Source organism: Rhizoctonia solani, chromosome 7 (genome assembly GCF_016906535.1).
Source record: "Rhizoctonia solani chromosome 7, complete sequence".
NCBI classification, from domain to species: domain Eukaryota; kingdom Fungi; phylum Basidiomycota; class Agaricomycetes; order Cantharellales; family Ceratobasidiaceae; genus Rhizoctonia; species Rhizoctonia solani.
Window position 1 is genome coordinate 1,086,560 of NC_057376.1, and position 13,181 is coordinate 1,099,740.

Sequence of the window (13,181 nt, forward strand, 5' to 3'; positions counted from 1 at the left end):
ACCACATTCCCTATTCGTCCACCCCAATCTGTTTTGCTTTGCGATTTTGCCTTTCTTCGTTTATAGTTTATTTCACACCACACCCTGGATACGGCCATCCCTCTACCATACTTTCCTTTTCGCTGTCGTTGGATACGCTTTCTCTTTACTTTCTTAGTTCATGGTGCAGGTTTTTGCTCTCCTATTGTCGATTGTACTATAATGACACAAACGCGGATTTTGTTTGGACTAAGAATTCAATTAAATTATCGATCAATCACCAATATACTCTAGCGTGTCACACGAGGGTGTGAAAGTGATCCAGTCGCACGTACGGCGATCATGTGGGTTGTGGGCGATATATGCCGAACATGCGCAGTCTGAAATTTCGGCGAGCAAGTTAATTGGCACGTTTGCTGTGTCTGAGCAGCATATTTTTGGCTCTAGAGAATCGGCCTTTGAGCTAATTGAAACCAAAGCTATTGGATCAGAGTCAATTGTATGCTTGTCTGAGACAGAGTTGGGCCGACCGTTATTGTCAGCATTGTTGCAGCCAAGCTTAAGCCGCAGGAGTCGCTGGGCGCTTAATCATTTCGCACCTCTCATCCTCGCCACCATCGGCCCGGTTGAATACAAGACGCCTCTTCAACCCTTCGTCTCTCTTTTGAACCATTAACTGCAAGGGGGCGAAAACCAACCCAAAAAGAATACGGGGGATAATTTGAACTCGTGGTGAGACGCTGTGCTAGAAGCAAGTGTTGTGGGCTGGTCAAACTTGGAGACAGGTTGATTCGAATATAATATTTTATTCCAATCAAGTGTTCGGATTGAATAGTGATGCACGACCCCGAGGTTCGATCTGCGCCGTCCCATCCTCTCAAGATCCGCATCCACCGAGACAGCATTAGCAAGGGTGCACCTAGTCCCACTACGCTCGTCAACGGCCATGCGACAGCCAATGGGAAGCCGGAGCCACGCGAAGAGGACGAAGCTCTGCCGAGAACACTCATGGGCCAGGTCCCGCTGAGTGTTGCGGTATCTCGCATAGTGCAGAATGCGTATGCCGAGCTGGGCAATATGGCAGAGACGTGAGTCGGACTGTTTCAACTTGAATCCGTGGGTTGACTCGTCCTCGTCCTCGTCATAGTCTGCCTAGCCAATCGGACCACGATAGAAAGCGTCACATCTTCCAATATGTGTTGACGACTCGAAAGGGGTTTGTCAAGATGTATGTTGCGACCAAGTGGGCCGAGAATGCTCGTGCGGTGCAGACATGTCTCGATATTATGCAGTACTGTAACCGTGCTGGTGAACAGCTTCAGCTCTCCTCGGCTCATTTGTCGACAATCGCCAACGCGTTGGGCTCGTTGAGGATAAGGAATGCAGATCTCTTGACCGCACTCGATGTCCTGACCACAGGTACTTATCGGCGGCTTCCGAGCATCACAAAAGAGCTTTATACTCCGCAGAAACCGATGAGCAAGGAGGACATTGTGAAGGTCATGAGGGACACCGACGCTGCCATTCGATTAAGACTTCGCTCGACAGAGCTTCTTCCGACCGAGATGAATTCGTACCGCGTCGGTGAGTAGGCGGGCCCTTGGGCTAGTTCAATGGTTTATGTTCTTTCAGCGGATGGGCGGGTGTATTTCACTGTCCCGAATCGGTTCATGGCGTCTTTTACGGTCTTGGGGGGCACGAACGATGATCCATGGTGGTGTGCCGATGTTGAATTCTTGTTTGAGCTCAAGGGAGAGCGAAGCACGGCTGTTCGTGAGTATTGATCTCATGTTGATCTTGACGCTGGCTAATGAATCACAGAATACCCACGAATACCGCCCAAACAAATGCGTTCAATCATTCAGCAAGAGACAAACGCTCTGCTTGCTCACATTCACAACCAACGGGCCACACAAATTAACGAGACCAATGATCTAGCGAGCATCAATCGCAACAGTGATGTGGTAGATGCACCGCTTATCAGGGCCTTCAACTTTCTCCGTGAGTTCATGCTCTAACATGCCGAGGCGCTTGGGACTGATATGGGCCAGAACTTTTATCCCTTACATACCAACTTGAAATATTACACTACCAGGCCAATTTAATGCGAACTATGGGCTTAGCGGACGTTTTAACGATTGAGCTTGCGCCAGACCGTAAATCAATGAAGATCTGGTATTGGGTGTAGGTGTCAAAATCTGGGGAATGTATCCTTGGTGCTTATTTTCCATTAGCACTAAAAATAGGCGCGCCGGCCAACCTCCTGGAAAGCCTGACCTCCCCCTCCCACCGCACGGAGGCCTGATCACAGTCAGCATCCAAATGACAAGCGAAGCCCAACTTCGTGAGCTGGCAAAAGAACGGGAGCAGCAAAGGAAGAGCCGAGGTGGGAAGGCTCGGCCAGGGTTGACCAGTCAAGCTGCACTACTACCGTCTTTCCCGAGTGTATCTCTGCCCCAATCGGATTCCCGAAGACCAAGAGGCGGGCAGTCGTGGGCCGTTCGGGTCCGGGAGGACTTGGAGAGACGATCGAAGTTGGCGGCTCATGCTACTGCCCGGGCTGGGGCGGATGTGAATCCGAGGCCGACGAGTGTGAGCGGGGCAGCGTCGGGGTCTGGTTTGGGTGGGGATGTGGGCGGGGTTCGACCGAGTGACGAGGTAGAGCATGCACGGTTCCTGGTCAAGTGGGAGCCCGTGGCGGATTGGTTGGGTATTAGTGTGCCCCGTGAGGTTGGAGACGAGGATGATCTTCAAGTGGTGCGTTTTAACTTGAGTTTTGGTATTTTTCCTCTAATTGTTTAATTTCAAGGACGCCTCTGCGCTGAGTTTTGCGACCATCTATCACAATGCCATTCGGAAACACTCAGATGCTATCACGCGTGCTCTGCATACCCAAGTTCCCGATGCTGAGCTCAAACCATTTGGACCGGCCGGGAACCTCGCGATGGTCCAGTCTCGCATCTTGGTTTCCATTTCACCTCGAAACGGGTTCGTTTTGGTGCAGGACACAGCGGACATGGCCTCGCCTGGCCGGGTCAGTCGGTTTACGCAGGCGGGCGAAGCCGTCAGCAGGCAGCCGCAAGCACTAGCAGAACAAGTCGCGCTGCTCAAGTTTGCAGTACGTCGGACGTATTTCCTTTTGTATTTTGGGGTGTCTCACACGTCATGCGCTCTAGATCATCGCCGACTCCGTAGAGCAGCAAGTCCGATTCCTGGGCTACCCATGCACACGGAATCGAGGATTCCCACCTCGGTACCAAGTCCTCATCCAAAAGTTTGGGCATGGGGCCAGACACTTTTTGTTCACGCCCCTGGCTGGCTTCCCGTCATATGACGTCGTGATTATCGTCGCCGATGAAGGGTTCCGGTAAGTTTGGTGACTATGTCTATTTTGAGACATAGCTGATTGGATATATAGGTATGGATTGATTGAGACCGAGGTGGCTGGAGGGTATGTGAGCTGGAAGGACGGGACGTTGTTGGATGTCGAGTCAATACGGCGTCACAAGGCTGGCGTTGGTGCGGAGGCTCTTCAGGAGCAGCCTAGGCCCGAGTAAGTTAGTTCCTTGTGCCCTGGAGGAACACTTCTGATAGTGGATTAGCTTTGAGATTGACGGACAAACGTTGCGAGATGTTCATGCCTATTGTCGGTACGTTGGTCGTTTTGTCTTGGACGCTTCTGGTCTGATCTACAATCCAAAGGGCACGAGTATCCTACGCGCTTGTCGAGGCTCAGCTCAGGTACCTTACCCTTCCCTATACCATCGCGTACAATACCAAACCGGGCTCGACCGTCGTTGCTCCGCCCGCACGGGGTTACCCACTTTCCCAATCCATTCCAGCACTGGCCGTCTCGGCAACAGACCTATTCCGAAAAGGCAATACCACGGGGGACAAGGACAAGGACGTCGAGGACCAGGTTGCGATCGAAGTCATCGGGTGGTGGAACCCCACTGCATCGTGTCAGGTCGCGACCAGTGTCCGACTCAAACATGCACCGCCTGTTTCTTCAGCAAAGAGCAAGAGTCGAAGCGGGGTCTTGCGCATCACGCCGCGGTTGTATTACAATACTCTCACGCACGTGGTTACCTTTGTGTCCGAGTCTGTGGAAGGCTGTGTGGGTTCGTTTTTGGCGGGGTGGACTAGCGTGAGGCGGCTGATTGTTATCGCACGAGAGAGTAAGTGCTATATTGCGGTACGGATATCAATGGCTGATTATGAGCATAGTTGTGAAAATGCACAAGACTAGACACTGGAAAGATGTCAAGCTGTTGTCGTCGGATCTTCAACAGGTGGTCTTTCAATATTTCCAGGTAAATATTCGATCAACTATACATGCACACTTCCTAATTTGGGACTAGGACTATACACTTTCGATTCGTTGGCGACCCGCGCCGGCCCAAAATGAGCTCTCGGCCAATGTGCAAACCGACTCTGGGTCGTACGAACTTTCGTTTTCGTGCTTGAACCAGGCTACTCCATGGAACCCCCACTCGGACTTGGAGTCCCATTTTACTCGACGATTACAGGATGACCTCGCTGCAGGAGACATCACGTCTTTTGCCGTGCTGTTGCGGGACTCTCTTCCGGTCTTGCTTGAGATCAACCGGATCGCAATTCACACGAGTATTAACGCACGGTTGGATGTATTTTACAAGGCCGTCGGCTGGTATCGGGTTCTGATAGATTCGAGGTGAGTTATGCGCATTTATAGGTTCTGAGTCTATGGGTATTAACATGGTTTATTGATTCAGGTACGGTCTTGATTTCCGATTACTTAGCCGACGCAGGCTGGCGATACTGGATGCGACCCAATCACTCGATCGACCCGTTCTGGCTCCCATACCGCTTATCGAGGGGATTGTCAAACGGCTCGTACCTGAATGCCAATTGATTAGTCTGTCCAGGGGTGCGTTGGTCTCGTTTGACGAGGATGGAGCAAAGCTCCAAGGCGTAGGTGTCAAGTTTGTGGAGCGTGTTATTCGAGTGCTGTCTATGGGCGAAGCTGGTTTAAGCTGAGGATAATGAACCGTTTAATTTATTGTATTACCATACGGATATTTAAATGTTGCACTGTAGTTTCCTCGCTGTCTTTGACTTGCTACTCTTTTTCACTCTGTAACTCACGCATCAAAAACGTTATGACATCATCGCGTAGGAGCTAATACTACAAGGTCTATGCGTATAAATAATGATACAGTCCGTCTTAGATTGCGACACGGGTAACGAAGCGAGTCGCATCGCACCTCGCCCAAGGCAAGGTCCTCTGGAATTCTTTGTCCTCTTCCCAAGACAATCCTCGTTCGAAGAATGCCCGGTTCGCATGTCCACATCGAATATCAGCGTGGACGATTGCGCCCTGCTCGCCCGCCTTGAAGCGACAGGTGTTGATCAACGAAGCCGTCACGGTCTTGATCAGGTTCTCCGCAATGTGGTGGTGGCGGTACTCGGCTCGGACACCGAGAGTCAACAAATCGACCTCGGGCTCAAGGACTGCTGGCCAGTCGGGCTTGGTTGTAACGTGGGCTGAAGCGAATCCGACGAGAAACGATTTGCCAGTCTTGGTTGAGTATTCAGCTACGACTGTGCGGCGGTGTGGGTGGTAGAGTGATTGGTGGAGGAACATCGGAGGCAGGCGTTGTTTGACAAGCTCATTCTATTTTGGTAATGTTAACTGGGGTAAATGCGGTACAAGCTCAACGTACGTGGAGAGCCTCGACCTGGGTCATGTCACGGGTGTTCATGGGGCGGTATACCTATCAAAAATCGAGGTTTAATGTGGGGATAAGTGTAAACGTGATCACTGAGAGCTCACAATAGAAGATGCGTCAAAATCAAAAGCAGCATCAGAGTACTCGGAGCGAGGGGAAGACATAGCGGGTGAAAGCGAGAGAGCTAATAAGAATAAAGGGATGAGAGTGAGTTGAAGAGATGAGGTACTCGAGCTTGCTGAACAACTCGACCTCCAATCTGAAGCTGTTATATAGTGCTTGATATGATGGACCTGGGCTCCTAGTCTCCTATGTTATTAGTTCATAAGCGAGTTCCGCCGGGCTCTAGGAATCGGGACTGCGGGGCTTAACGGGGTAAGATCCGCGTTCACATCTCGAAGTTGTTACTGGAGATAATTGTAGGAGAGACAAATGTTACGAGAGCCACGGTGTTGTAACTGCTGTATGATCCTATGTCAAGTGAGATGAGCAGCTACCTGGTGACTGGGAGTCTCCAACACACGTTTGATGTCGGTTACTTCTACAGAGTCTCTCCAGTTGATTTATGGTAAATAGTGCATAAAGCTCTCTGAATAGTTGATTAAATGCGCGGGCGCGTACGGTATCAAGCGGTCGCTGACGGGATAAATCGCGCGCTTATGCCGCGGTCCGGGCGTGCCGTTCAACCTGATGCTAATTGAACAACTATGCCTCAACGGCTCAACATAGTGTATCAATAGATCGGTATCTTTATTTTCTGAGAGTCTCTCATACAAGGAAGTGATCTAGAAGTATATTTGCCAGCGAGTTTGGTGGGTATGCTGGGAAGAACTCGCCCTTGAGGGTCGTTATCCGCTGACGATAGTGGGGATTGTAGGCTCGGATGCGACCGGGCCGCTGTCTGATATTTGGGTGAAAAATCATATTCTAGTGTGATAGAGACACTGAATCTAGTTCTTGATAGGATATATGCGATTTATATGCGCTCAGGGTGAAGGGAGGAAGATGAGCTAATTCTCGTAAGCGAAGATACCTTTTATGTGGTTGGAATCTGCGGCGCATACTCAGCCGAAAGCTTCGAATTCAAAGCATAAGATCAGTTAAAACTACTGATCCTTTTTTTGTGTTCTTCAGTTTAAACGACCATCTACCTACTTGACTCCTAAGAAATACACTTTCACAATACCATGCCTTCTGGCCCTCCAAGTCGATTATACGCATGGGTGTATCTTGCACGAAAATACGCTGAGCTTTTAGTAAGGCTACCATTTATAGGCATCTGGTACATTCCCAAATCCAACCGGCCTTACCCTGGATGGTCTTGGGGACGAGCGCTCCTCGTTTATGTGGCTAATTTTACATGGGGTATGCTAGTAATTAAGACAGAGGAGTTCTAAACTAACCAAATGAAATGCAGAGATTCCTTATCGCACGGGCCGTTTGCTCGACCGAGATATTAACAGAGAAGTTCCGGCTAAGGAGTGCATGGGTACTAAATTCATGTGGATTCAGCCTGTGCCAGAGCATTTTATTCAAGGCGAGATCAAGGGCTATGCTGAATCTGCCAAAGTTAAACCATGTCGCATCCCCGCTTATGGATTTGGAGATTGGGGCCAAGAAAAGCTTCTACATGCGCGGGATAGCGAAAAGATTGTTATGCATTGTCACGGAGGTGCTTACGTGGTGAGCATCGCAAATTGTGCGACTCAAATGACTGGATCTGAAACTGATATATATCCAGAGTCGAACTGCCCACCCAGAGGACCTGACTGCTGGAGTTTCTAAGGGGATAGTGAAATTCAGCAAACCAACTGTTTCTCGTACGCTATCTATCGAGTATCGCTTGAGCAGCTCGGCTCCCTGGCCGTCGAAATGGCCATTCCCTACGGGTTTGATCGATGCTCTATCAGGGTACCATTATCTTATCAATACTCTCGGATTTAAACCTCAGAACATTATCATATCCGGCGACAGTGCTGGAGGAAACCTTGTCCTTGGGCTGGTTAGATATCTTCGGGACAACCCTCAGATTGGCCTCCCACTCCCTGGTGGGCTACTGCTAGTCTCTCCTTGGTGTGATCTAGGAGAAACCCACTTGCACCAGCGCCCTGATGGCCTCAGTGTTAAAAATCACGATCGACGCAGCGACTTTATAGCTGGCGACTGGATATCTTCTGACTCGACGTTAAGATACGGCATCCGTTCATTCCTCGGCAGTCACCTTTCCCCCACCGATGCCAGGAAGAATCCTTACATAAGTCCCGCTTCGCTTGACTTGGACGAACAAATTGTAGCCACAATGTTTGACAACTTCCCTAGGACTTATCTCGTTTATGGAGAGGCCGAAATTCTCGTAGACGAAAACAGAACGCTATACGAACGCATGGTCAGAAACGTTGGCCCAGATCGGATCGTGAAAGACGAAGTACCTGACGCGATGCACGATGTGTTCGCTCTTGAAATCTGGGAACCTGAATATAGCGAAGCTCACAGGAGGTTTGCTTCGTGGGCTGCCTCCCTGCCTTGAGCAACGGTTTGGAAATATTTTGTTCCTCCACGAAGCTTCACAATTTCGCCGGTGGGATCGTGGTGTAAGGCACCAGCCTTTCAACTCTGTGTCATCATTATTAAATCCGAAAATCCAGTGAAATGTATGAACAAATTGTACTGATGTAATAAAATGGATAAATATTTAGCCATTATTGCCTCATTGAGCACATATGTTTACGGTGTATCGAATAACCATAGCTCAATTTGGCCATTCTATTGACCAGAAATTTGATGTAATTCCTCCGTAGAAGTCACGAGGGGAATCTCTCGCATATTATTCGCTGGCTTTTTTACAGGATTGGGATTTCGTAGCACGGACGGACCTTCGTTTTAGCAATGCGCCAGGAACCTGTGGGACATTCCAGCATGAATGAGGAAAGTAAGAAGACGGCCCCAACCATATTAGAATAGAACTTGTGTCATATCAAGCTCGGCATGCGGCTGTATCACGAATGCAACATCAGGAGTAACCGCCTACTTCTGAAGCCGACTAGTATATAGCTTAAAGAGGGAGTTCTGATCTTTTAGCTCCTCTAGTCAACTCCAGCTTTCCCCCCAAGATGGAGCCCGAAAAGGTACAAGTAACGACTATCGAAAACAAGTCGGTTCGATCGCTATCCTTAGATTCAAGACCAAAGGCTACATGGAGTGAAGAAGAGGAGAGGAGGCTTATCAGGAAGCTTGGTGCGCTGTTCTCGCACTCTATGTATTAAACGGCTGCATGACTCATACATGATTCTCTAGATTGGCGCATATTACCGGTGGTTATTATCTTGTACTTGGCCAACTTTAGTAAGTATTTTTATGTTTGTTGGAAGCGTCAGTGGTGCATAACTAACCGTCGGTGTAGTCGAGTAAGTCATTGCTGCCCATGCATAGCAATACGTCATGAAATAATATGTAATTTTGCTCACTCAGCCGCACGAATGTTGGCAATGCCAAGCAAGTAGATAGCTGGGTTTCCCGTTCGAGAGGTAGCTAAAATAAAGTGATACAGAGTTGCTGGTTTAGAAAAGGACATTGGTTTGGTTGGATATCAGTGTGAGCACATGCACAATTCCAAGAACCAGCAACACCATCTGATAAAGGTACCAGACAACATCGGTCTCTCGATCTTCTACATCACCTATGCACTTTCTGAGGGTAAGAACCAAGCTTCTATAAATTTTCAGCTAGACTACTAAGCATGGAAAAGTCCCTTCAAATCTTTTGCTAAAGCGGATTGGAGCGGACAAATGGAGTGTGTAGTTTAGCCTATCTTTCTTATTGAATTCGTATCTAACCCAGCCGCCTAATTATTTCAGTTCCTGTACTCGTTACTGGGTTTGGGCTGGTCTGCTTTTGTACAACATTTATCAGGAATTTTGGTACGTAGAATCATGCTATTGAGTTGCTTCTATTGATTCGAGATCCCATTGCATAGCCGGATTTATGGTCGTACGTGCTCTATTGGGTTTGTGGGAAGGTGGTATGATGCCCGGTGTAACATTTTACTTGAGCACCTATTACAAGCGTCACGAGCTTGTTTTCCGCATTGGTATCTTTGGTATGCACCGAACCACGTAAACTTCCCGATGTATCAGATTTTGACGCGGTCTTACAATTCAGTTTCTGCATCTTCCCTTAGTGGGGCGTTTGGGGGACTACTCGCTTCTGGGTTGCTCAAGATCCCTCAACTGAAAGGAGTGTAAGTGGCAAATAGATCCACACGATTGGGGGTGTCGTTGACATAACGATCACGAATAGTCCAAGTGGGGCGTGGCGCAATATATGTATGTCAATAGACCCATATCGGTCCCCATAAGTTAACATCTACCCCAGTTTTAGTGGAAGGTGCTATTACGATGGCACTCGGCTTAGCGGCCTTCTACTTCCTTCCTGGGCCAGCGGAGAGGACCAAGTTCCTGAATGAGCGAGAGAAGATGATTGCTATTCAAAGACTCATGCAAGATGAAGACAATGGTAATACGGCGGTACGTTGGTGCTGTTCAGCCCCTCACACCTGTTCTAATCCCTCGATGTAAAGGGCTCCCAAGCGGCCAAAGGGGACTCGTGGTGGAGAACATTCAAGAGCTTGAATACGTGGATCTGCGCTGTGAGTTTTGACACGAACATTATGCAAGGCTCGTACAAATGATTGAACATTCGAATAGATTTGCTTCCTTCTCAATAACATGACCGTCCAAGGCATTTCGTTATTTATGCCTACATTGTTAAAAGGAATGGGCTACTCAACTATTCAGTCACAACTACGAACTGTCCCCCCTTACGTGAGCATACATATTATTTTTTACTGTTGTATGCGAACTTAATCCACGCGCGTAGGTTGTTGCATCTGTGTTTTCTATCGCAATTGCCTATGGTTCTTTCCGTAGCGGCCGTCGGGGCATGTGGCTCCTTTTTATTGTGCCGTTAGTAATTACTGGCCTTGCTATCCTATTGGGAACTTCGAATTCTCAAGCAAACTATGCTGGAGTATTTTTGATTGCGATGGGTGCGTTCCCGCAGGGACCTATTCTCCTAAGCTGGGTGAGCAATTGTGTCTATGGATACCAAAAACGAGTGCTAACCCAACTTGTCTACAAGGCCACAAACAATTCTGCGGTAAGAAGTGAAGTCACCGTATTGAGAATTAGAAGTTAATCATCCCCTGTATCTGTAGCCCAATACTGTTCGAGCTGTAAGCTCCGCTCTGGTGGTTGCCATTGGTACCATGGGCCCAATCGTAACATCCTGGATATATTTGCCAAGTGATTCGTAAGTTCTTCGGTATCTTAATTCGATGAATTTTATTGAAGAAGACAAATAGGCCAAGGTATCCAATCGTAAGTTGAATTAGAGTGCTTGCCTGTCGGACATAGGCTGAAGATGTAACCAGGCAACTGGCGTTCAAGTCGGTGCGCAAGGTGCTTTCTTCATCTTAGCAGTAAGTGCTGGTACTTTATTATCAGAGTTACTCTAACATCTCAAATAAGTCCTTCCTCATCCTGCATAATATACGGGAGAATCGTCGTCGCGCAAGGGGAGAACGAGATTACCGCTTGAACGCTTCCGAAGAAGAGGTTGCTCGCCTGGGTTCGTTGCACCCAAATTTCCGCTTGGTTCTTTAGTTTTTTACTCCTCCCATGTTTGGGAGCTTTGTAAGTGTACATTAAATTTAGTGAGGTCAATTGCTAGTTTGGGGAAGGTCACGTGTGTATAACCAATGACCAGCATTTGAGAGCCTCTGACGTCACCGTGTAATAAATTACTTATTTACGGACAACCACGACTCTCGTGAACTACAGTGTAGTGTATCTACACTCTTGTCGATAGCACATAATGTCACAGGTAAATTAACCACGAATAAACAGGAATTCTTCCAAAATGCTGATCTATCCTAGGCCACGCCATCTCGAAGACGCAGTGGCGGCTCGCCTCCATCCAAGACTGAATCGATTACACGTCGTTCACCTGCTCCAAACGCAGCTTTGGCACCTCAGGCTACTTCACCGATTCTACTTCACCGACTTCTCGTACTATCTCTGCTTTCTGCGTTGGTCGGAGGTGGCACGATTTATTCGATAGTAAACAACACGTATAAGGACACGTCCGACCCGCTTCTGGCTCACCTCCCACACCACCTTGCCGATTATTCGTATTTCGCACGTAAATCGAATATATTCAACCAGTTGTTTGTCAAGAAGGCATGGGGATGGACAAGCGGTGCATTCTTCGCTCTTTGGTTCACTAGTCCTGGGCATCTGCGTAAGCCAGGCCGCGTTGTCGAATGGGTCATCGCCACTGGCATATGGGCATTGTTCACCATGTGGTTCTTTGGGCCCAGTCTGTTCCACCGACTTGCCTCAGCTTCAGGTGCACAGTGTGTCGTCTTCCTCCCCCCAAGCCCCGACGCTAGCTCAAACATCGTCAATGTACCGGTCGGATTTTGTCAACAGCACACACCCGTCTCTCCTAGCACACATCCAGCTTTGTTCGCCTCCAACTTTGTTCTGTCGCGTCTTGCCGGTACACATTCTCTGGATCCCAAATGGCGAGCCGTTCCCAGACTCTACAGCGGGCACGACATATCCGGTCATATGTTTTTGCTGACTATGTCTATATTCTTTTTGGCGGAACAAATTTCCCTTTCTCTCCCATTGCTGTACCCGTCGCTTGAACCAGTTCCTGGCACTGTTCGTCACCGTGCCTCTTTCTTACATGAGGTCGTGGTCAAGGCCTCCGGTGCATTGCTTGGTATTTGGTTCTTGATGTCATTGACGACCGCAGTCTATTTCCATACGCCCTTTGAAAAAGCTACCGGTTTCCGTGAGTACCGCTTTCTATCCCAGCTCGTAACAAGGCTAACACAAAATTCAGTCGCTGGCTTGCTTGCAGCCTATATTATCAAGCTTCCTGTTCCGATTCTCTCGCGAGCCCCGCCTCCAGCTCCTCCTATTGTACCTTTGGATAAACCCGAGATTTGAGCTGTACCATTGTAGTAAGCTTCATCTTGTAGTACAAGTATACTATATTAATATCATAAATTGCAAAACTATAATTGCTATAAATGATATGTCAATACGGGCTTTTGGATAATTGGATTTATCGATTGGCATTAAATTGTGCTAGTGTTGTATTGGCAAGCTTGATTTATTTCTAACACTTGATCCCAAAACTGCACCTTCTTCAGGGTTATTTGGACTCGATTTCGTCATGAATCAGCTTATCGGAGTCACTGGCGGCCCGCTGGCTCTTCTTCACTTATGGTTTTCATAACCTGTGAGGGGTCACATGCTTCTAATACCCATGTCTACCACTATTAATAGACCATCCAACCAGTTCATGCTTAGAATAGACTGCTACTCTTGCTGGCTGTTGTCGACCGACGGTCCGATGAAGTGCCGTATCATATTATATAGGACACCGTAAATGGGAGTGCACCATACTAACGCTCTTGAC

The 13,181-nt window shown here is 48.3% G+C and overlaps 5 protein-coding genes across 5 annotated transcripts; 4 read left to right on the top strand and 1 right to left on the bottom strand.

The window, feature by feature from the left end:
• Positions 1-816: 816 nt before the first annotated feature.
• Positions 817-4,998, top strand: RhiXN_06514 (mediator complex subunit Med14; the record flags this gene model as incomplete). Its single annotated transcript, XM_043326330.1, has 14 exons — positions 817-1,067; positions 1,127-1,563; positions 1,612-1,752; positions 1,801-1,980; positions 2,031-2,163; positions 2,214-2,736; positions 2,789-3,097; positions 3,156-3,346; positions 3,398-3,532; positions 3,582-3,629; positions 3,682-4,157; positions 4,207-4,292; positions 4,341-4,672; positions 4,734-4,998. 14 exons carry the CDS (start codon positions 817-819, stop codon positions 4,996-4,998), a joined length of 3,507 nt encoding a protein of 1,168 aa, XP_043181762.1.
• Positions 4,999-5,185: 187 nt separating this feature from the next.
• On the bottom strand, positions 5,186-5,854 carry RhiXN_06515 (GNAT family acetyltransferase; the record flags this gene model as incomplete). Its single annotated transcript, XM_043326331.1, has 3 exons — positions 5,186-5,635; positions 5,685-5,735; positions 5,795-5,854. 3 exons carry the CDS (start codon positions 5,852-5,854, stop codon positions 5,186-5,188), a joined length of 561 nt encoding a protein of 186 aa, XP_043181763.1.
• Positions 5,855-6,877: 1,023 nt separating this feature from the next.
• Positions 6,878-8,217, top strand: RhiXN_06516 (alpha/beta hydrolase family protein; the record flags this gene model as incomplete). The annotated part of the gene is made up of 3 exons (XM_043326332.1): positions 6,878-7,055; positions 7,108-7,373; positions 7,432-8,217. The coding sequence occupies 3 exons, from the start codon at positions 6,878-6,880 to the stop codon at positions 8,215-8,217; spliced, it is 1,230 nt and encodes a 409-aa protein (XP_043181764.1).
• Positions 8,218-8,800: 583 nt separating this feature from the next.
• RhiXN_06517 (major facilitator superfamily transporter) lies at positions 8,801-11,350 on the top strand (the record flags this gene model as incomplete). The annotated part of the gene is made up of 17 exons (XM_043326333.1): positions 8,801-8,924; positions 8,985-9,032; positions 9,336-9,383; positions 9,436-9,480; positions 9,545-9,607; positions 9,664-9,786; positions 9,849-9,927; positions 9,987-10,012; positions 10,068-10,213; positions 10,267-10,335; positions 10,394-10,510; positions 10,566-10,769; positions 10,827-10,844; positions 10,903-10,997; positions 11,050-11,065; positions 11,119-11,166; positions 11,216-11,350. 17 exons carry the CDS (start codon positions 8,801-8,803, stop codon positions 11,348-11,350), a joined length of 1,404 nt encoding a protein of 467 aa, XP_043181765.1.
• A 211-nt stretch (positions 11,351-11,561) lies between these two features.
• RhiXN_06518 (inositol phospholipid synthesis protein Scs3p) lies at positions 11,562-12,706 on the top strand (the record flags this gene model as incomplete). The annotated part of the gene is made up of 3 exons (XM_043326334.1): positions 11,562-11,570; positions 11,624-12,548; positions 12,600-12,706. 3 exons carry the CDS (start codon positions 11,562-11,564, stop codon positions 12,704-12,706), a joined length of 1,041 nt encoding a protein of 346 aa, XP_043181766.1.
• Positions 12,707-13,181: the final 475 nt, after the last annotated feature.